This window comes from Delphinus delphis, chromosome 7, assembly GCF_949987515.2.
Source record: "Delphinus delphis chromosome 7, mDelDel1.2, whole genome shotgun sequence".
In the NCBI taxonomy this organism is placed as follows: Eukaryota; Metazoa; Chordata; class Mammalia; order Artiodactyla; family Delphinidae; genus Delphinus; species Delphinus delphis.
The window spans coordinates 106587067-106611506 of record NC_082689.1 but is presented as its reverse complement, the minus strand read 5'-3'; the positions used below and the strand labels follow the sequence as shown (position 1 = coordinate 106611506).

The 24440-nt window shown below is 39.6% G+C and overlaps 1 protein-coding gene across 3 annotated transcripts in view; it reads right to left on the bottom strand.

The window, feature by feature from the left end:
- Positions 1-24440, bottom strand: part of CNTNAP5 (contactin associated protein family member 5) — an 866498-nt gene that overhangs the window by 435137 nt on the left and 406921 nt on the right. For all 3 annotated transcript variants that reach the window (XM_060016951.1, XM_060016952.1, XM_060016953.1), the window contains one exon: positions 8261-8464. In XM_060016951.1, coding sequence (XP_059872934.1) covers positions 8261-8464 — 204 coding nt within the window. The remainder of the gene's footprint in view (positions 1-8260; positions 8465-24440) is intronic.

The window sequence follows — 24440 nt, the reverse complement described above, 5'->3', positions numbered from 1 at the left end:
GAACTGATAAAAAGCATGCTGCTGGTATTAACAGCAGTTAATGCAGGGAGCCATGGAAATGCAGGGTAGGGAGCTGTGGAGGCCGCTTTACAAAGCGGGCCTGATATTTGGCCAGAACAAGGAGCATTGCTACCCAGCCGGGAGAAGCACATGCCAAGGTTGGGGGTACAGGGGAACACCTAAAGGGATTCCACGCAGCAGAGTGCCATGACCACGTGGGGCTGGCTTATCCCACCCAGGACCAGTGTGCTAGTGTGAGCTAGGTTACAGCCTGTGTTTACTTTTAAGAAATGGGAGCCACTGGTCAATTAATAAGTCAGGGATTACTGACTCAGATTAACATTTTAAGAAGGTTATTTGGACAGCTGTATGGGAATTTGATGAGAAGGCAAGGCTGCCAGAAAAACTGGCGTCATCTAGATGGGGGATGAGGGGCTTAGGTAAAGAGAGCACAGGAGGATGGATTTTCAGCCAGTGAGAAGGTGTTGGCGTGTGGTGACCTGGCATGCCATTTGGATATTGGAGGTGGACATGGTAAAGGAAAGACTCACCTAGGGATGACTTTTAGTATGTTTGCTCAAGCAGGTAGGTGAAAAGTGGTACCAGTCAGAACAAAGAACACCAGTGTCCGTCTCTCTCTCCCACTTCTTCTACACACACACACACACACACACACACCTTTTACTTATAAAATAAAACATGTCCAAAGGCTAATGATTGGTTGAAGGAAACAGTGTGCCTTATAAACTATTAATTCTAGGTAATAAGTCAAATAGATTTAATATCAGAGATTTCATTTTAAATTTGATGTGTACCTCCAACATTTTTTCTTAAAAACTAAAAAGGCATTTAACAATGATTCAGTAATAATAAGTCCAAAACATTAAAGGTTGGAAACTGTAAAGCCACTGAAAGTCACAAAATGAAAAAGTAAAGGAATCACATCTTTTCCCCCTAATTATTTGTTCTTATCTGTTGTGTTGGGTGGGTTTTAGTGATATGTTGATTTCTTTAGTAGAGCCAATAAAGACAAGGATTAAATTAAGTATTTTAATATTTTTCTACACTATTATTCCTACTTCATAAGAGAAATTTAATTTTGAATAGGTCAAACAGACTGTAAATTTTACTTGACTTTTTGGATAACGTAGTGAATCTTTCTTTTATCCTTGTTTGCATTTACTAAAACATTAACAGAAGTTTTGATTTTCTTTTTTCTTTTCTTCTTACATTTTAGAATGAGTATAAGTATCTTTGATAATGGGAAAAACAAATAAACTTCATTAAAACCATAATCCTTAACCTGCATAGCTGGTTCATTGAAAACTATACGAGTGATGTGTAAATTGTTGAATATCTCCTGCATTACAAGCATCTTTTTAACTAAAAAAATTGGTAGACATTACCTTATTTCACTGATCCTCTCCATTAATCATTCTATGCTAACACTCAGAAATCTTGTATGCACACAAATTGAGTGAAAGTTAGTCTGTTTAAACAATTGGATAAACAGGAAATTCTGCTCTTCATTCAATAGAATGTTTTAAATTGTATCTAGAGTAGGTGTTACCTTGAAGAAAAAGGTTACTCCTAGGAAAGGTTCCATTTTACCTAGAAATGTTCAGTATTAGAAATTGCAATACAAACTTCATTCTCAAAAGATTATCAAACTCTTCATCCTGTAATACACATTTCAAGTTTTATCTCAGTGGCAATTATGGTTGAACTACTAGTTTTAACTAGTTTCCAATTTATTAAGGCAAGATAAAAATTCCTATAGGCAATTGTGGAGAACAAAGACAATAAAAATATCTGGAAGCTATCTTTTAGGCCAGAAACACATTAGGGGGGAAAATACCTCTTATTATTAATTAAATAAAAACGTGTTTTCATGTGGTTTGAGATATAATTAAAATGAAACAATGTAAATACTACTCAAGTCCCTAAAGCATATGGCAATTTTTATAGGAAGCTTGAAATGATTGCAAAATATTTCTAACTTGCTCTTCTCCCCCACCCACATCCCCAACATACTGTGGATAAGCATGTCAAATTGTTCACCCTTGGAACTAACATTTTTCTGACTAAGGGCATTATATTGCATTGTTTTCACCCAAAATCTTCTTTGATTAAATCTTGCTTGGTCTTAACAGTTTAAACACTTTAACTTTCACAATCTGTGGATATCATATGGCCTAGCAAAAGGGAACAGAAACTTTCTTTTTTAAGATTGTATTTCAACAGAAAGTCACGTTGGAAAGGGCTTGATTTATTGTTGATGAGATAGGGGAGCACTCACATGGAGGTCACCAATGCCTACCTCCGCCCGACCTTCAGAATTAACCTTCCCACCTTAGTTGTTCAGGTTATCGATGTTGGTATTCACTTGTATTTTTAAGGTTCTCTTCTACTAAGTGAGGTAAGCATTTTACATAGGTTGTTTCCATTATTCCTGAACACAGCCTTACAAAAAACTTCACCTCAAAGAAGCTACAAGGCATACCTAAGGACACAAAGTATTAGGGTTACAACCAAGCTCTGACTCCAAAGCTAATGCTCTTACCACTACTCCTACTGGAAAAATTGATACTCCCACTTACCCTCATTTCTTATGTCCTGGCCACCTGCTTTCCACCATACATATGTGTGAGCTTATATAGCTTAATCAGAATACCAAGAAAAGGATTTGATGCATTGGGAAGCTGAGAGTTTTGGAAAGGAACATGGGGCAACCCTAAGAGGGAAGGACACAATGTAGAAGGTGAAGGCAAATTTCACCTTTGCAGGTTATCCAGGAGCATAAAGACCCTTGTTTAGCCGAATTCAGAGCTGATGTATGTTCTCCTAAGCACTCAAGTGAAGTCTTCCAAAGAAAATAAAAACTAACAGGACGCCATGCGACTGCAGTGGACTTGACCCTCAGATCAGAGCAAATCCTTATGTATCAAAAAAGCAATGAAATTCATCTTTCTTGTATTGTTAAAGTTGTTAAAAATTTTCTAAAGTTTATTCAATAAAACATTCTCTAGATTTAGGAGTCATGGTTCAAGTCTGACTCCTAAGCTGTATCCATCTTCTGTGACTTTGTTATCTTAAAAAATGCTATCTTAATACAATTATGGTATGTGGTTTTGATGATACCTAATTATATATTTTTAGTTAATATTACAAAATTAGAAAGTAAATTGTAATAATTATTTTACTAGGCCTGGACCTCCTTGAAAATCAGAACTGGTAAATTCAACTTTTAACCTCCAGTGCATAGCTCAGTGCCTGGCTTAATGTACTCGTTCAGTGAATTCTTATTATAAGAATGACACAATTTACATAAAATGTGGAACAACTTATCCCATTGACACTTTGTCTGAAATGCCTGTGTTCCCTTCCTCTTTGTAATGAAATCTCCAGCTAACTCAAGGTGGATCCAGGAAGGCTTTCTGGACTCCTTTATCCTACTCTGGTCTCTCCATTCTCAAAGTATAACACATGGATACCAACTTCCTGATATTTAACTTGTAATTGTTTCATGAAGGTTTATAATATTTTAATGATGAATGTCAGGAACTTGGGATTCGATTGATGAGTGTTCTAATCTTGGGTTTACAGCTATGCATCTACGTGACCTATGTAGCCCGGGGCAACCTACTGGACATCACTCACCATCAGTTTCTCCATCTGTAAAATGGGTTTGGATATAGTTTGTAGGATTGCCATGTGATACAAATGAAATATATACGTAAAATGTCTAGCACAGTGCCTAAGTGAGGGCTCTCAAAAAATGGCAACATTAAAAAACATCTTTCATAGTATTTAGTCCAGGTCCAGAAACACAATAAATGTTTTATAAATACATATGAGTTGGCTTATCAAAATGCTTGAATTTCAAAAAGCTAAAGTAAATGTGCATTGGACTCTCTGGAGAATGTTCAGACTGTTCACTGATATCCCAAGCTATCTCAATGAGTTGGTTATGCAGTCAAATGCTTTGCCTCTGAACCCATACTTGGCCCCCCAAGGACAGTGTGCTCCACACGTGGTTATGCTATGCCGAGATTCTCGCTTTCCTATGACTGTCATATTACACAAACATTATGCCTCAGTTCAAAGGTGCTGGACTCTTGTAAGGATGAATGACCCGCATGTGCTATTGATGTTTTATTTAGTTCTCAACACAATTCCCCGGTCACGTAATGCCTCTGCTCTTTCATTCTCCCACCTGCATGTATGGGTTTGAGCTGTTGTAATTCTACTGAGGGCAAACTGCCACAGGTGATCTGAATGACATGTGTAGCATGGAAAGAGGAATCTTTATGAACCCCCTTACGGACTGAGAGAAGAAATCTCTCTCCCATTAGTAGCTCTAGAAATCTCACTGTTCTACCCGAAGAAAGTAGTCAAACACCTAGTTCAACTGCAACATTGAAATGATCTTTCCAAGTCAGCCTCCATAGGAGTAACTAGGTAATATGAATCAGAATTTCGGCAAAGAGCATCACTTGTAAAGAACCACAGCACACTGTGTATACCTCCAAAGGCCATGGTATAGGTCATGCAGCTGTCCATGGTACTGAACCTCTCTACTCAGCCTGAATTTCTGAATTGTAAAGTCACAGATTAGATAAGGAACTGGAGAACTCTCACTAAAGGAAACACTGCTGCAGTGTCCACGTCAGCTGGGCAGAGAGAAACTTCCTCCCCTTCCTCCGTCATTGGCCATTGTCCCAGCACCATTTTGCAGCCCATTAACTTGGATTTTAGGATTCTTCCTTCCCCACTCCTCCTCTTGCTCTCTTTCTTCCTTTTTATTTCTTGATTCATTTCTTTAAAAAGAGAGCTTGATCATGGGTGGTATGAACTCTTTCCTCTTTGAAGGCTGTGTGGCAACATGGGAAGAACATGAATTTTATATCATATGTAAAAATTTTATATAAATAGCTAAGGAAAACACTTGGAAAATATACAAAAATGTTAATAGAAGGATGACTGAGTTGTAGGATTTTGAGTGATTTTTCCCTTCTTTATAGAGTGTTTTTTTTCCTTCCAGTTTTCTAAAACTGACATATATTTTATAATCTGAAAGTAAGTTTAAAACCTGGTAAATATAACTGGATTTTAATTGTGGCTATGCTAATTTATAGCTGTGTAATTTGAACAGGTGATATATCCTCCTTCAGCCTAACATTCCACATGGGTAAATTGGAACTAATGTTTATGTACCTAATAGGGCTGCTCTGAGGATTGGATAACACACTGGCACATTGTGGGCATTCTGCAAATATCATAGCGGGGAGAGTAGCTCAGGCTTGAGGGTCAGCAAGCCAAATGAGAATAATATGTATTTGTGTCAGGCTCTGATATATGAGATGAAAACCACTTTTTCCAATGTACTCAATTTGCCTCAAGTACCTACTTCAGGCTGGTGCTCTCCTAGTTTCCAGAGCTACAGTTATGAACAAAGTGTTATCTTTCCCTTGTGGAACGTATGTTACAGATTTTCTCTTATGGGCAAATCAAAACGATTATCATTCCCCCTTTCCCCTTAACTTAGTGCTTCCAGAAATCTGCTGGCTGTAACAGAGTTACGCAGAGCTAAAGTACTAATATACGTCAGCATCTCTCTAGAGAAGGAACATAGAAATCTGTGCTATTTAACAAGTATCCTAGGTGACTGCTTAAAAGAGATAAGTACAGGAAACAGTCATGGTAAACGGATGGAAATGAGTAAAATCCATAAGCAGATGAAAAGATGAAGAAATTCCAAACTCTGCAGAAAACAGACTAAAGGAGATTTTCCATTATCGCCACCACAGTTAGAAATATGGGGCAGATGGGATCTGGAAAGAGAGAATTATTCTGCTTTCTTTATATCGCAGCATGGAGCGGGTCTTCTTTACCTTAAAATACCCATTTCTTTCCAGGAAGGCCTGCATAGCACAGGGTGTGGGACATTCAGATATTGTTGGTTGAATGATGAGTAATATTAAGAGCTTCACCGTGTTTATATACTGACAAAGAAAATTCATTTTGAATATTTTTAGTTTTCATGTTCATGCCCTGGAAGATAGTTAGTAATAACCCCAGGTTAGAAATAAGTAAACTGAGGCTTGGGAGTTATGAACTTTCCCCATAATAAATAGCTAGCACCTGTCTGCAATTAAAATAAAATCTGTCACATGAGCACACCTCTTCCTTTCCATCCTGCTCTACTGTGTGTGAAGCTGCTGCACCTCATTGGGTTATGGATGTTGGAGCAGAGCTTTGGAGTGGTAATGGCACATTGGAATTGGGAATCCAAATGGCAGTCACTGACAGAATCAGTGTTACCTGCTTTACTAATGACAAGTCATAATAACTTTATCCACAACTCACAATGCTCTGTGAACCACAGAGTAACTGTAACTAGGTGTGTGTGTGTTCGGGGAGTTACTCCATCCATTTTCCTTTCACAAAAATTGAAGGCCAGTTAACAGACTGATGTATTTCTGCTGAATATTTATATGCCCACCCTTCATAGAATTCACTGATACATTTCTTCTTTAGGTAAGTGAGCAAAACCGATTATGTTACTAGCAAAACCTCTTATTGCTCTCCTCTGAGTGAGACTCTCCTTCTAACGATGCTTTTGCTAACTATTTAATTTAGTGCATTAGTTATCAATTTGATGAGTTAAAACTTGGGATCCAAAGGTTCTCCCTGCTACCCATGCCAATACTCACCATGGAGGCTAAGGAGATGCTCAGAAATGCCTCAAAATAAGGATCTACATTGTTTGGCTTTGGGGATGAGTTCACAATAATCTTCATTTTTATGCTAATTACTAAAATAATTTATTACTAAATAATAATTACTAAAAGATAAAACTTATCTGTGATTTTTCCAGTCTTTCATCCAACTTGAGCTTACAAACTGAATTCTGCTATAACTTTCCATCTTTACTACTTGACAGGGAATACTTGGTGATGGGTGATAATTCTCTTCCACAAATATACTCTCCACCCCTTCCCCTAAAACTAACATTTTCAATGGGAGGAAGGGATTCATTCTTATAAAAAATGGTCACTTCCTTTTTTGTCAGCCTAACTCTTGGTCCTGGTTTCTTTTCCTCCAGGAGAGCTTTTTGGTTTGCCTTTTCATCTTTGGAAACTCTGCTCCCTGCCTTCTGCACTTGGCCCATACTTCCTTCCAAAGCACCTTTCACATAAAGGAGGGTGACCCTCTCTCTTTCTTCCCCTGGGATAGGAAGTTGATTACAAAGAAATGCAGACCTGCCAGTAGTGAGGCAGGCATGATGGATGCAGAAGCCTGAGTCCTAAATACAGAGAAGGCAGCAGGGCATCTCTAATAAATTAGCTGGCATTTGGCAAGTCTAGGGCTCACACTGGCACAGCCTGGACACTTAAAGAAAACAGTATTTCCCTTAATAAGACACGGGAATGTCCAGAAACTTAGATGCCATACATATGACCCCCTTATTCCCCCACAAAAAAACAAAAACAAACAAAAAACAAACAAACAAAAACAAAAAACAAGCCAGGAAAGATATTAAAATGTTTTTCCTCCATTTTCCCCTGGAACTTAACTTTCATAAATGTAACAATTACAATAGACTATGAGCAAAAGCCTCATTATAATACATGTGCATGTGTGTGTGTGTGTGTGTGTGTGTGTGTGTGTGTGTGCACGTGTGCATGTAAACTTGCCCAAGCTAAAGTTCGTTACGAAAAAAAGAGAAATATGGGGCTTCCCTGGTGGTGCAGTGGTTGGGAGTCCGCCTGCCGATGCAGGGGACATGGGTTCGTGCCCCGGTCCAGGAGGATCCCACATGCCGCAGAGCAGCTGGGCCCGTGAGCCATGGCTGTTAAGCCTGCGTGTCCGGAGCCTGTGCTCCGCAACGGGAGAGGCCACAACAGTGAGAGGCCCAAATACCGCAAAAAAAAAAAAAAAAAAAAAAGAGAGAAATATGTAGAGAAAGAAAGAAGGAAGGAAGGAAGGAAGGAAAGAAGGAAAGAAAAAGGAAGAAAGAAAAAGAAAGAATGAACAATTAGCTTGTAGCTCTCCCTCCCTACCAAAATTACCTTGTTTAAAGAATGCTGTTTATGGCTTAAACATGGTATTTTTCTTCTCCAACCTGCATAAGGAAAATATGTCACTTAGACTGTGATCCAGGAACTTCTAACTGATACACTAGGAGGATAAGGAACTGTGACCTGCTACAAAAGGATTTCCCCATAGTCTGACCTACCCAAGTTGAGGGACCTACCCAAGCTGAGGTGCAGAGCGAGCCTCCCCTTCTGGAGCTCCAGGGTGATGTGGTCTCCACGTTGTCCTTCTCCGTGGAACAGGACCCCATCTCCTTGCATGCTCTTGAACTTCAGGGAGATCACATCTTTGAGAGTACTCATCAGCTTCTGATTGAACCTGTACAGAAGGGAGCTTCGACCATCAAAGTCAGCGATGTCTGATTCTAGGCACAAAGAGAGAGGGGGAGAAAAATCAGTGCACATCCTCCGAATTGCTTTTCCTTCTTTCCCATCTTAGTTGTTGTCCAATTAATAGAAATGTTCCTGATATCTATAAGGTACCGACTCACTGGGAAACATATAGTCTAGACCCAATCTAATTAGATTCAAGGGAAATATTCATTTACAAGCAGCCATCACACAGTCAGAGTGAACTGATCATTAGCTTAGAAGTAAAAGCCCTCATTAGTGCTGTCAGCTTTTGCTTGAAGGGACAGGGTGTGAATACCACAAGTACCTTTGTCAGGCTCTATTTTGTCAAATGCCTGGTTGTAATAATCTCTCATGATTTATCCTCCTTAATAATTTGCTTCTGATAGTTGGAGTCACTTTATTCCATTATCTCAGGCTCAAGGTTGGAGATGAAATATATAGCTTATTATTTCAGCTCTGAACAGTACTGTCTTCCTAGATCTGCACTGAGAAGGATTCTGAGGTTTCCTTTTGGTTCAATGGAAAAGAATATGCAGTAAAAGAAGACTTACTATTTGAACAGGGAGGGCAAATATCTTGCATTCTTCTCATGCTTGCCTTATCTTGTGCTGATGGTATCTACCATTTTAGTTTTCATATACAAAAATGTTCATTCATTATTGTGAAAGCAAAAAGAGAAGACCCGGTAATCATAATTTAGATAAGCTTATGTAGTAGATGTGTATAAACATATCTGAAAATTGTACGCCGAAAAGCTAATAAGGATTTTCTTTTTCTTTTTGAATGATGCATAATTGACCTACAATGTTATATTAGTTTCAACTGTACAGCATAATTATTAGATATTTGTATATATTTTAAGATGACCGCCGCAAAAAAGTGTAGTTAACGTTTGTCACCATACATAGTTATAGAATTTTTTTTCTTGTGATGAAAACGTTTAAGATCTAGTCTCTTAGCAACTTTCAAATATGAGGAGTCTCGCCTCACCAAAGAATATCTACAGATGACAAATAATTATCTGAAAAGATGCTCCACGTCACATGTCACCAGGGAAATGCAAATTAAAATAATGAGATGCTGTTAACTGCACACCTATTAGAATGGTCTAACTCTGGAACACTGACACCACCAAGTGCTGGTGAGGATTTGGAGCAACAGGAACTCTGTTTCATTGCTGGTGGGAATGTAAGATGGTACAGCCAATGGAAGACAGTTTGGTGGTGTCTTACAAAACTAAGTGTACCAGCAACCATAGTATCCAGCAACCTAGCTCCTTGGTATTTACTCAAAGGAGCTGAAAACTTATGTCCACACAAAAACCTGCACACAGATGTTTATAGCAGCTTCATTCATAATTGCCAAATACTAGATGTTCTTCAGCAGGTGAATGGATAACTAAACGATGGTACACTGAGACACTGGAATATTATACAACACTAAAAAGAAATGAACTATCAAGCCACGAAAAAAAGAAAAAAAATTTAGGTTCATATTACTTAGTGAAAAAAGCCAATCTGAAAAGTCTACTGTATGAGTCCAACTATATGACATTCTAGAAAAAGCAGAACTATGGGACAGTAAAAAGATCAGTGGAGACCAGGGGTTAATGGGAGGGAAAAATAAATCAGCACAGCACAGAGGATTTCTAGGGCACTGAAAATAATCTATGATACTATAATGATGGATACATGTTATTATACATTTGTCTAAACTCACAGAATGTACAACGGCAATAGTGAACCATAATGTAAACTGTGGACTTTGGGTGATTACAAATTGTCAACCTAGGTTCATCAATTGAAATAAATGTACCACTCTGATGGGGGTTGCTGATAATGAGGGAGGGGAACTTGCATTTTTGGGAGCTGGGGGTATATGGGAAATCTCTGTACCTTCCTTTTTATTATGCTGTGAATCCAAACTGCTCTAAAAAATAGCCTTTAAAATAAATTAATAGTGACTCTATGTAGGAGGTGTTATTATAGGTTATTTTTACATTACTTTTCCTAGTTTTTCATCATAAAAACTTTTACAAAAAACTTTTATTACTTTTATAATAGAAAAACATTAAGGCTATTTAATTATACTTAAAACAGATTCATTATATACCATCTTATGTGGGTGAGATGGTGGCGAATGGGTGTGTGGGGGGGTGAAATTATTCTTATTTGAAATCAAGTACTCGGGATAACTCAATTTTTTATTATTCACCAAGCAATTAAAATCCTCACCTTGAACATACACAGTGATAAATTAAGGGTTTTTTTTTTTTTTTTTGACTAAGCATATAGAAGCGTCCTTTGGAAAGCTGAAATTTTGTAATGAAAATAAAATCATACTTTTCCTATAATTAATTTTAAAATACCATTTCACAATTTATTCCTCTGGAATAAAGTGGTTCTAACCAAAAGCTTGCTGATGACTCCCGAGACCCTAAAATTAAATAGTCCAGGTACAGAGGGATTTTCACAAATTCCCAGCTCTCTCAGACTCTCCCCATATCACCCCATCAATGTTCCTGCCTCTGTCCTCTGAACCAGACTTTACGAAAACCAAATGGAGGCTACAGACAGCAAGCTGGCATCAATCATAGAATAATAAGGATCATAATGTAGTTAAGGCCATGGATGTTAAGCTGTGATGGTCATAACTTGTTAACTCTGTTGCTTTGGCATCTCTACATCCCTACGCCTGATTTCCTCATCTATAAAGTGGGGTAATTACACCCTTCAGAGAAGACTGCTGTGAGCATTAAATGTGCTTATCCATATAAAGTGACAATTTGTACAAAGGGATGCCATCATGTCTGTCATGTTATTTGTGTTAAACCAATAACAGATAGTAGGAGTATTAGTAGTGTTTAGGATACATGGAGGACTTTGCATTCCTCCCCAGTGCTGGCACCCCACTCTCTCACCCCAAATAATGCTATTTCACTTTTTGATTCAATGGTTTATTGCCCATGGAATGCAAGCTGGCTCCAAGTTTCCTGTTCTGCCATATTTCAGGTTCTCAAACTCTACTTGAAATTCTTTGGGAGCAGAGTCTGCATCTGTATCTTCATGGTCTCTTCCGATGTCTCCCCTGTGGCTCCGCACCAGACTCTGGGTTAGGAACTGGGTCCTTAGGAGCTTTAGTGCTGAGTGAGGGAACATGGCATATACAATTGGCGGACCATGACACTAATACGTTGTGAGCTAAAATAGAAGGGAGCACTCAGTGCTATGGGAACAGTTTAAAGCTCAAACACTGTATATGACTATGGAAGTGAGGTGAATTCTGACATAAATAAGCATGGAATCTTGAGTTACTGCTGACAAGAGATGCCCTGATCTGGTTGTCTCAGTCTGCAGCACCCAGACACTCCACTCCAAGACACTATCTCCTCTCTCTCCAATCCATCCCAGCATTCATGATCTTTATTTCAATCCCTCTGATGTCTAGCTAATGCATGGACTTAATCAATGCCATAAGCAATGATGACACAGGCTACCTCTAAGGAAACACAGCTCCATGTTGCCATGAGATCTTAAAGAAACTGAGCCAATCAATAGGACGGGAAAAAAAATATTGTTGAAGTCTCACAGACCCGGGTTTCAACTCTGGTTTTGCTATTTACTAGCTGGGGGACTTGAGGCAACTTTCTTGACTTCTCTGAGTTTCAGTGTCCTATCCATATAATAGAGCTAAGAGAAACCTACCCTAAAAGCCATTATGAGAATTATATAAATCATACCTGGAAATGAATAGTCACTCAATAACATTCCATTCCCTCATTCCATCATTAATCCAAAGGCATTACTGCAGTGGTAAAGATTTGAAGAATGATGTGAAGATGGTATCAAGAACATGGTATAAAGGAAATCTGTTTGAGACTGGGGTTCGGTATCCCTCACAACACATTGAGCAGGCATTTCTCCAAGCCTTCATCACTTTCCATATTCTTAAAATAGCCCCACAACTGCCCTCCCATATTCAACTTTTGCAGCCTCCCTCTGACCCATTCTTTCATGTTCACATCACCTTTGCTAAAGCCCTTCAGGAAACTCAATGCACTAAGAATTAAATTCAATTGGTCTCTGTCCTCCTTTCACACCTCATCCTCTACTTCTCTCCCCAATGCTCATCCCACCCCAAGCATACTGTATTTTCAGTGTGTATCTATGTGTCTGTCATAGTCATATACATAAGTGTGTATGGGGGGTGGTTAGGACATGTACAGAGCACACACCATGAGCCCTGTAATTCTCTAAATGTTTTTTGTGTGTGAATTTATTTAATCCTATCAATCATTTATCATAATAGGGAAGAACAAATCTGACTCCCTATTAGATCTGTTTCTTTTACCTTTGAATTCTATTGCTTTTGCTTTAAAAATGTTGCCTATAGGCTGAAATACACAGGATAGCCCATATTCAAGACTCTGACCTTCAACGGTATAACACTTTCTCATTCATATAAAGATAAAAAGTTGCAGAATAGAGAACAGCACTTGTTTTGTTGGAGGTTTACAGGAACATCATGACCTGACCTATGCAGAGAGCTGCAAGAACAAAGGATTCAAACACCAAGAAGTTTTCAACAACCAACCACACCCCTCCCACACCTGGGCTTTAAAAATGCTTTGCTGAAACCCTGAGGAGAGTTTGGAAGTTGGGGGCACAAGCCACCCATTCTCCTTGCATGGCCCTGCAATAAACTTTTCTCTGCTCCAAACTCTGATATTTCAGTTTGTTTGGCCTCACTGTGTGTTGAGCACATGAACTTACATTCTTACGTTCAGTAACACTATGAGGAATGCGCTGTTTTTATTATTGCTGTTTTACAAATAAGGACACTATGGCAAGAGGAGTACACAGTTTGCAAATGACTGAGCTGGGAATCCAACCCATCGCATAGGACTTAGCCGTGTTTTGAGTGTGCTGAGCACCTTCCCAAGTGCCACTCCTCTCTGGTTGATCCTCTAACACCCAGCTCATCAGTCTAGTGCTGGGCCCTTTCCCTAACAGCTTCCTCCCATGAGTTAGTCTCCCACTAAGCACCCTGCCACTCCCTCAATAATTCACCTCCCGACCAGATTTTGATACTTGGTCGTTTCCAGCTCTCCAGCAGGACAGTGCATCCCTTGAGAAGAGGGTTTCAATGTGTATTAATCTCTCATTAATTCAGAGCTGAGCACTTTCTGTGAAATGACTTAGTGACCTAGTGCAGTACCTATGTCTGAGGGCGATGCTACCAATGGTCCCATGACTTCCTCTCCCATTACCCCCACCACCACCCTACAAGAGCCAGGTTGCCTATCCACACTCAAAGAGTTCATTTCTCTGGAGGTATGCACTCAGCCACTGGGGACACGATTCCTGAGTTATTCACAGATGCTCAGGAGAGCAGAGATGAGAGGCTCTCTTTAGAGAGCTCAGAAGGGTGGCAGCTTTCCTCCTAACACCACTGAAGGCCAATGAGAGAAACACTTTGCCAATCTAAGAGAACTCAAACAAATACCCTGGACCTTTGCAATATTAATTAAGTCACACGCAAAATTCATCAGCCATTTCACAGATGGAGAAACAGTGTAAAAAATGTGTTTAACAAGGATTAAAGTTTTCCCCCACCGAATACTTAGTAATTCCCCCAGACACAGGAGCTATTTGAAGTATTCAGATTCCAAACTTGGCTACAACAGATTTTAAATGATAGCAATAAGGAACCACATTTTTATAGTGTTGCTTTTAAGAAAAACAATTCTATCATATGCTGGGTTTTCCTCATTAGATATTATCATAACCCCTTTGTCCTAATCCTTTCCTTGGGTACTTAATTTGAAGCATGGGGTCTGGTTATGGAGATCCACATCTTCAGTAATGTTTTACATGCATCTTGAAACAAGATTCTCTTTAACAATATGAAAAAGAAACAGGAAAAAAAATGAAGAAAGTGTTGCAAGGTGCATAAAGTTTAAAGAACGATCCTATTGGCAAATGAAGAAGTGTGTGATCATCTCAGAATATAGTTTTAAGGGCACCAAGAAAATAACTAACAAAACTAAATATATCCTCTGCATTCTCTATCACAGCTTTTCTAAACCACTCGTACAGATTTCTTCCTTTGGATTAAGCATTCTCTGGGGAAAAAGAAACTAATTAACATATTTTTGCCTAATTTAAAGTTCTTCTTAACAGCCTTGGAGGTCCATATTGTTCCCCATTTGTAAAAAGGAGAAGCCGAAGCTCAGGAAGATTATGTACCTTGCCCAAAGGCATACACACAATAATGAGATTTTTGACACTGAAGCCCTAAATGTTTCCTCATTAGAAAATGGGGGGGGGGGGGTGTGACGATTACATGAGATGAGCACTTCGTGGACAGGGAGACTGCATGCCTCTGTCCAGGGAGAATCAGGCATGACTGGGGAGTGTGTATATGAGTCTGTGTATAAGGAAGAAAATTCCCATTTAAGGAAAGATAATGTTGAATGGAAGCTTTCTTTTCCTTACAAGTTGATATTAATTTCCTTGTGGTCCCTGCTCTTTGCACTTGCTCTTATACTCACAGACCAAGTTCAATCAGAGCAGTAGCTCTCAACTTTAGGGTAGACATGCAATGCCCTCCCTGCCCTCATGACCTCCACTAAGCCCTATCCTGGTCGATTTCCACCCAGACATTCTCGTATTTGAGCCTTTATGGAGCCCCCTCCACATGGCATGGTCGGTGGTCAGCACAGGTGGACAGCAGTGAACTCAGTAGAGGTCCCTGGTCTCAAGGGCTAAGCTGGAGACATCACCACACAATTACACAGTCCTGGGGAGAGATGAGCACTGGATGCTGGAGAAGCCCAAAGGAGGATGCCTAACCTCTCCAGGAGGATATAATGCATCGCCTAAGTCCTGAGGGATGCGCAGAGGTTAGGCAGGTAAGGTGTGCAGAAAGGGCGTTGCCAGCAGAGAGAAGTAGCCTCCCGTTCCTGAAGATGAGATTTCAGATCCACAAGGAGTCTGACTTGTTGGACCAGTGATTCTAGAAGTGTGCTCTCTGCACCCTTGTTATCCCCAGGGAGCTGGTTAGAAGTACAGGATTCAGGACGTCACCACAGACCTAGAAATCAGAAACTCTGGGCTTGGAACCCAGCCGTCTGCATGTGGTCAAGCCCTCTAGGTGATTCTGATACTCAGTGAGGTTTGAGAACCTCTCTGGTAAAAGAAAGCCAGGTCAGTGGGGAGTCAGGAGGCTTGGGGAGAGACTCAGGGGTTTGTAATGGAGGATCCTATTAACAATAAAATAAGGAGTTTTAACGGTACCCTGAGATGAATGGAGAAATAACTGTCAAAGTATTTAAAGCAGGGAAAGTGCATGGCCAGTTTGGGTTTTGAGAAAATAACTCTGGATTTTAGAAAGTTCTTTCATATTATTTATTTGGTCAGTGCACATTCCAATCCTGGCTACCCAAACCTCTCCCTCTCAGTGGAATTACCTGATTTTGTTGTCTCCTGCCAAGGTGACAAAGCCCTAATGTGGCCTTTTGGGTGTTCACTTTTTCCTGCCCTTAATACATGGTGACCACGCATCAGAGTTTCTTTTTTTTTTTTTTCCCCAAACATATAATGCCAGCCAGAACACAGCTGTTAGATATTTGCTTCCTGGAGTGGACCATTTCTCCCTCTTTCTCAAAATCGATTTTTAGAATCTCATTATAATGAACTCAATTTGTGGTTTGATAAGATGGTCACACATTGGCCGACTGCACTAGAATATTGAGGTTAGGTAGATCGTAAACCCAAGGAGTCTTCAGGATAAGGGCAGGTCCTCCAGTTCACAAACCTCTCCCTTTAGATCAAGATAAATCCAGCACACACTCCCTCCATCCCAGCAGTACTGAGAAATGTCAGTACTTGGCTGACTTCCCACTGGGCCCATAATTGCTGACCCAGCTGTCATAGCTTCTCGTCTGAGAAAGACAGAGTTCTGGAGGCATATTCTGGCATATCTGATGGATGTTGGTAGCTTGTCAACAAACTAGCTAAAAAAAGGGCTCCACTGAATAAAAGACTCCAAGCTTGAATCCCCAAGTGAGCTGAAAAAGGCTATCGTGTGTGTTTGTGACACGAAGTCTGTTTTCTCACAAGAAGGAAAGCTGGAGCTCTAAGTTGACAAGAGAAACCATCCATTCATCTTGAGAAAATCAGTGCCGCTCACTCTGGGGCTGTTTGCAGTAAACATGATTTTCAATACAATTACAGTGCAAAGCTTATCTCATGATACGTTATATAAGAAAAGTGATTATTATTCAGACCATACATTGCACTGAACACTTGAGGGCTTTGGTTAGCAATCCACAGACCACAGAGGTTTCCACAGTCAACTCAAATTTACAGAGATTCTCCACCAACTCTGTGACTTTTCCAGGCCTTATCAGAGGCCCATGATAACCTCAGATGAACTGTGAAAACAATGTAAGTTTCCAAAACTAACCATGACAACTCCTAAGAATAGCTTTTCTTACAGAATTTCTGATGTGTCTGTGCATGAGAGCAGTTTGGAAAAACAGAATAGGTCTTAAGAAGACAACATAAAGAACAGTCGTAGTACAAAAAACAAAATCTAAACTCTAAATTTTAATCATAACTTTAATCCTAACTTTTTGCTCTGACAGTCACATTTGCTTTCTTAAAACGTCTAGGTTTTTTGGCAATCTTATACTTGTAGACACGTCTTATAATAGGGAAGAATAAATCTGACTCCATATTGGATCTGTTTCTTTTACTTTAAACTTTGTATTCTATTGCTTTTGCTACAAATGAATCACTAAAGAGATGCTACCTATAGCTTAAAGTATACATGATGGCCCATGTCCAGGAACTCTGCCTCCTGTGTCTGAGCTTAAGCTAAAATACATGTATTTAAGCTCACAGGAAACATCCTGACCAGGACCACTTGTGAATGGCTGCAGGAAGGAAGAAATTAACCCATCCCCTCTGGAGTCTGGCTGGAACTAGGAAATATGTGCAACAACTTACTGCCTTTTTGCTTTACCTCCCCACCTCCCCCTCTTAAAGAAACTAGCATCCAAACCTGGGCAAGATGGTTCTGTGGAACACTAGTCCACCATTTTCTTGGTCTGTTGTCTTATGGTATAAAGTTGCTGTTCCTTGTCCCAGCAGCTCATCTCTCTATTTATTGGCCTGTCGTGCAGTGAGCAGTATGCGCTTGGCCTCAGCAACACTCTCAGCACACCTAAAATGTACAGTTCCACCGAGCTCTTCACTGACTACAAGACCAAGCCAAATGAATGTATTTATTTTAGGGAATTCCCTAAAATATATCTTTTAGCAGATAATTCTTTTAGCAGTAGAAATCTTTCCATTTGTTTATTCTCAAGTGCATTGGCAGTTATTGGGTATATTCTATACTCTTTCTGGTCACTGTGCTGAACTGTGAGATGCAAAACCATTGCGACATGGGCTGTCCCACTCAGGGACTCAGACACAATAACACTGACAGGGCAAATGAATCACTCTGCTGGTGTAGGATGCAATAAATGGAAGTGTAATTATACCTACAACTTATTACCCAAAGAGGGGGTTTGGGAGAGTGAAAAGGGGAGCAGATAACAAAACTGAGATGACAAGCGTGGACTAGAATAATATGCAGCAGGCTGGGACGTAGGGTCACCCCAAGGGGCGACAGGTTAACAGAAGGTTTCAGCAGAGGGGTGGTAATGTTTCATAAATCCTGTTCACAAGTTCACAGAAGGAATGATCAAGGCAAAGGCTGCTACTGAGCAGCTCACCCTTGTGAAAAGAGCATAATTCAATTATGAATTGCTCCCTTGCTTCACAAGAGCCTCAGTGATCTTGAGCCACAACATACTATAATAGGGAAGAACAAATCTGACTCCATATTAGGTCTATTTCTTTTATTTTAACCTTTGTATTCTATTGCTTTCGCTTCAAGTTAATGTAGAATGTTGTCTACAGCCTGAAATATACAGGATAGCCCATTCTCAAGGCTCTGACCTTTAAGGGTGTAAAACTTTTCCAGTCATATAGAGATAAAAGTTACAGGAGCATTGTGACCTGAGCTGCGTGGACGGCTGCAAGAACAAAGGATTCTGCACCACGAAGTTTGCACCAACCAATCACACCCCTCCCTCACCTTGCCTTTAAAGATGTTTTGCTGAAACCCTTTGGGCAGTTTGGGGGTTTTGAGGGGCATGAGCCACTTGTTCTCCTTGCATGGCCCTGCAATAAACTTTTCTCTGCTCCAAACTCTGACATTTCAGTATTATTTGGACCCACTGTGCATTGAGCACACCAACTTGGGTTCAGTAACAACACAATTGCTCCCTGAAAGTGTTCCCGTAATGAGACACCTAAATAAGTGTCAAAATGGGAGGAGAGCTACCATCGCCCCTCTGCCCTCGACTATTTGTCTAAAATAAAAGATTGATCATGTTTTTACATTTAGGAGAAATTGAATGCTCTTTGTTAATGATTCTATCTGGGCAAAATCTACAGAACTTAGTGCCAGGAGGCCAGGGGGAGAATCACAGTAAATCACTCCAGTGACAATTTCAACAGGGAGTAAACATAAAACAAACTGTACGAGGCAAGCCCTTGGCATTTGTGTGGGAACCCACTGCTGCATTAAGTGGTTGATCTAAGTATTAGGTCATTTTTCCTTTTATGCTTTCCTTTAAAATGATCACTGTTAGCATATGGGTCATGGAACTCAGAGGGATATTGCTGGTCAAATCACACCCTGGGCAGCAGGACATTAATTCATCAGGAAACTTGTTATCTGTGGGTTTTCCCTTCATTTGTTAGCCTTACAAAAGACTTGGTTTCTTCAACTTCCACTACGACCATTTACTTGTCTGCTTTTCGAAGTTACTAAAAATCCTTGAGTTCCAAAAAAGCAGAGGTTGTGTTACTTATTTCTCTGTCTCCAAAGCTGAGCAGAGGGGGGAGGGGGGTTACTGAGTAATGTTTATTGTCTGTTGAAGGGATTTTAAGACTGAATCAATCAGTGAAGCTGTTTAAGATAGATCAGAAAAGTTGACTTAAGGTAGCATACTGCAGTGTTTTTATTTAACATGTTTTTATTACATATATATGTGTATTTGTCTCTTCACAGAAGAGATTGTTCAGTGATTCCTAGAACTAAGAGAAAGAAGAGTAGGCAGATCTCATTCTTTTTAATTAACTTATTTTTAAGAAATTTTCTGGGCCATCATTTCCTTATCTATAGAATGAAAGAGTTGCAATGAATGATAAAATGCTCTGATTTCCAAAGTGGGATTCAGGGCTTCCACAGGGGCCTCCAAGCCCCCAGGTCTGACTGCTGTCACCCCATACCTCCCCTTCCCCAGGGTTTGCATGCTATAAACTCAGCCTTGAGGTTCCCTGTGATACGGCCACATGGGTCTTGGCATGCCAAGGATGAAATATACGACTCTGTGGTCTCTACCATGTGTGATAAATGGCCCCAAATGATGAGACCAACAACAAAGAGGGCAGCTGAAGCTAGAATGACAAAGAGATTTACATGGGGAAAGAGAATATGACTTCAACTCTGAGCCTGATGAATTTTGCATGACACAACTTGGCAATAATTAACCAAACAGGAGCCAGTCTGTTTTGTGCAAAAAGAAGGTAACTGGAGATAGAAAATGATGGCTGTAATTTTTAATGAGGGAAGCCTGACAGATCATTATACCTTATCAGAATTTATATAATGCTTTTAAAATTGATTAGTGTTCCTTGTTTAAAAGAAATTCAAAAGAAGACCCCGGACAGAAGTCCACATAGCCTGAAGTCTCCAGATGGCCTGATGAAGGTGTTGGAACCTTTAGAAACCTGGTATGTAAAAATGTTTACCCCCTTCCTTTGAGGTACAGGTGGCTGTGTGGTCCTGAATAAGGAGGGAAAGGTAAAATAGGGAGAAGTTTGGTAACCAGCTTAATTATCAGATGAAGGTAATGATGAACACAGCTAACACTCTGTGAATGCTTCTCACATGCCAAGCACTATTTTAAGTAATCTGCATATATGAAATGATCACTACTATTACCATTCCCTTCATCAAAAAAGAAACTGTGTCCACAGAGGACCCAAGATTGTCCGAGATTATACAATCGGTGGGTGATAAAGCTAAGTTTATATCTCTGGTGGTTTAAGTGTAGAACCCATCTGTTTAATATTACCACAGCATACTGCCTTTAAACGTGTTTACGTGACACTGAAAATCCTTAAGATTAGCAATCACAGACATGAAAATGACAGTGTTGCCTAAGATGAACTGACTCTCAGAGTTCGAAGAGGATTTTGCAACAAGAGTTTTAAATTTTGGCTCCATATAACACTTACCTAGGAACAGAAAAAAAAATGCTTATGCTGGGGTCCTTACAGTGATTATGATTTAGATGGAGTATGGTCAGAGGACGTATTTACAAATATATATCCCCAGGTGATTCTTATGTAGAGTTAGGTTTCAGAACACAAGTGAAAAATCAAGGAGTATTAGCCCAGGAACTCCTGGACTGGGCAACAGCTAAACTTTGTCCCTTGACATCTTAACTACATATGCTCAGGAATTGTAGGTTGCTCACTTTGGTCTTGTGAATAAAAAATATTATGAGTATTAGAAAATTGAATATAATACTTTCCCTCTAATAAAATTTCCCCATGTCATAGGACTAAATACTTCCAGACATATAGTGGAAAGCCCAAGGAGATAGGAACAGTACAGACTGTGCCACTTTGGGGAAGTTGTTCATTCAACATTTTAATTGATTTAATTGAAATGGGCCTTGTTCTGTGCTGAGAACTGGGTATCTAAGTAGGTATGGTCCTTAACCTTGTGGAGCTCATAAACCGGTAGGTGAGACGGGTAATTCACAATGAAATGCACATGTAAACAGCTATTAGAAATCTATTTATCGGTCCATCTAATGTCTTTCTCCTTGTCTTTTTCTACATAGAGATAGAGATAGATATTCTACAGATAGATGATAGACAGATAGATAGATAGTGATTGCTATACACTGAATGTTGTATTCACCCAAAATTCATAAATAACATGTTGAAACCTAATCCCCAATGAGATGGTATTTGGAGGAGGGATGATTGGGAGATCCCTGAGGAACCCTCAGGGGTGGAACCCTCATGAATGAGTTAGTGGCCTTATCAAAGAGGCCCCGGAGAGCTCCCTTGCCCCTTCTACCAGGTTAGGACTTAGTGAGAAATGACCATCTATGAACCAAGAAGTGAGCCCTCACCAGACACATCAGTTGCTGTGCCTTGATCTTGGATTTTCCAACCTCCAGAACTGTGAGAAATAGATTTATCTTGTTTATAAGCCACTCAGCCTATGGTGTTCTGTTAGAACAGCTCAAACAGATGCTTTGAAAGAAAAGAATGGTATGTCTTAAGACAGAAAAATAAGAGTAACCTTATTTAAATTGGGACTCAATGGGCATCTGTCTGAGAAGATGATTATAAAGCTGAGGCTTATTAAGAGATGAGCTGAAGAAGTCAGAGGGAGGGAGGAGCATTCCAGCTAGAAGGTCCTGAGATAGGTGAGAACATGACATCGCAGAGGGCAGGACAGAGGCCAGTAGTGTCTGAGCCCAGAGAAGACAGGATATTGCTGGACAGTAAGGCCAGTGAAGTGGGCAGAGGCCAGGTCCTCCAGTCCTGTTCTTTTTTCACAGAACTTTGTTCCTAAGTGCAGGCAGAAGGCACCAAAAGTTTTCCAGCAGGAAGTGGTTCAGCTCTGTATTTCATGATGATCCTGCAGGCTGTCTCAGAGATAATGGACTAAAAGAAAAGAGGAGTGAAAGCAGGTTGCTATGTTAAAAATTCAGATGATAGATGATGTAATTGAACTAAGCTAGTGACTGTGATGATGAAAAGAAATGGAAGTATTTGGGATGATTTTTGGATGTAATACCGATAGAACTTGTTGTTGAATTTACTGTGGGAAGTGAGGGAAAGGAAAGATTTCAAGAAAGATTCTCAGGTCTGGTTTGGGCAACTGGTGTATTTATTGAGATGAGAAAGACCACAAGAAGATGCTGAGTGTAGTCGGAGTTGATTAAGAGTTCCCTCTGGGATGTGTTCAATTTGAGCTGTTTATGACATGACCAAATTGAGACATCAATCAGGCAAATGAATACATATTTTTAGAGCTCAGAAGAAATATTTGGCTCAGGATGCAAATTGCCTCATTTATCTAAAGTCACTTCACCTTTATAAAATTCAGTTTTCCTTTCTATATACCTAGGAGTAGTAATTCTTATCTACAAAGGTTCTTGTGAGCTTTGGCATGTGTGTTGCACCACACTGTGCATCGTAACTGACAGTGGGGGAGGGGGTGTTGATGGTGATGCTGGTGGCATTTCTAATGGCAATTGCTAATTTAATGATGAATAACTGACACCAATAGGGAAGATACTGGCTCTCTCTCCCAGGAAGAGTAGACATGAATTACAACTAAGAATGATTCTCCTCATTTTCCCATCTCTTCTTCTATCACAGTCTCTATAAAAGATGATTTACTTAAGACAATTCTACATTGACATCTCCATTTCATGTGTGCATCTTTATATCACCAACTCAACAATGTAGCAGGACCTATGTCCTTTATTTGCTTGGTTCACTGGCATGAATGTGTTTGACCAAAGACTAATCAATCTGAAAATTGATCAGAGAGAGAAAACACTCATGGAAAACTTAAAAACCAGATGCCCTCGTTGACAATAGAGGTGACACAGGTGGAAAAATGGTAATGTAGGAGGTATTCGCTAATTCTTAGGAGAATATAACGTAGCAAGCTAGGCTGTCAGATATCCATCCATACAAGGGAGACATGGCATAGCCAGAATGAACTTGACAGACAGCAAGAGGACATAACTTGTTCAGAATAACTATCTATAAAGATGTGACAATTATCTTCTTGGTTTACCACGGAATTATTGACATTTGCTCCATGGAATTAGTAGTAATCATAATAGGGGAAGACCTCATGTGTTTGGGTCTTTGTAGAATGCAGAGGCAGGTCACATCAATCCTACTCTTGAGCAGAGAGAGAGAATCTGAAAATGGCAGGAAATTGAGATCCCGAAGATTATGACAACAGAAGTGAAAGCAACAGCAAACAGAGATCTGAATCTGAGACGAGACGGCCCTTGCCTGGTAGAGAATATGATTAATGTTTCCCCAAAAGACCACTTATACTGGCAATACAAGAATGTCCTCTATGGGTCTATACCTACATTAATACTAGCTGTCACTTACTAAGCACAGACTCTTTGCTAGATACTCTGCTCAAGGCTTGATACATCAAAACTCAAAAATGACATAGTCGTCTTTAAAATAATTACCACTCTCATTTATAGATGAGAAACAGAGGCTCAGAGAAGTCAAGAGTGTTTGCAGGAAGATTCATCTTTTTAAGAGCAGACCATTTGTTCAAGTGTTCATATCTGAACACACAAAAGAAATCTGTTTCTCTGAACATCATTGTGACCATGGCAAAAAGATGGTCCTGGGGATGTGGAAGCAAAAGGAACCTTGGTAAAGTGGAACAGTCACCTTGACATTTATAAAAGGGAATGAAGGCAATCAAAGAAAAAATATTTAAAAAACATAAATACTTAGGGAAAATGGAGACATGCTTTTACTTCTAGAGATTTTAAAACGGAATATACCAGAATGGGTTTAGGAGGCTTCAAACACCTTCAATTTAGGAATTACAACCATGATATTCTCAATTATTCAATGAGAAAAAAATGTGAGGTAGTAAAGAAACCATGTATAAGGAAGATTCTCATAAGCTCAAAATTTTCATTTCCTATAAAATATATAGAAAAGAGGACCCATTAAAAAGAGTATAAAACTGATGAATTGGGAGATTGGGATTGACATAGTACACTAATATGTATAAAATGGATAACTAATAAGAAACTGTTGTATAAAAAAATAAATA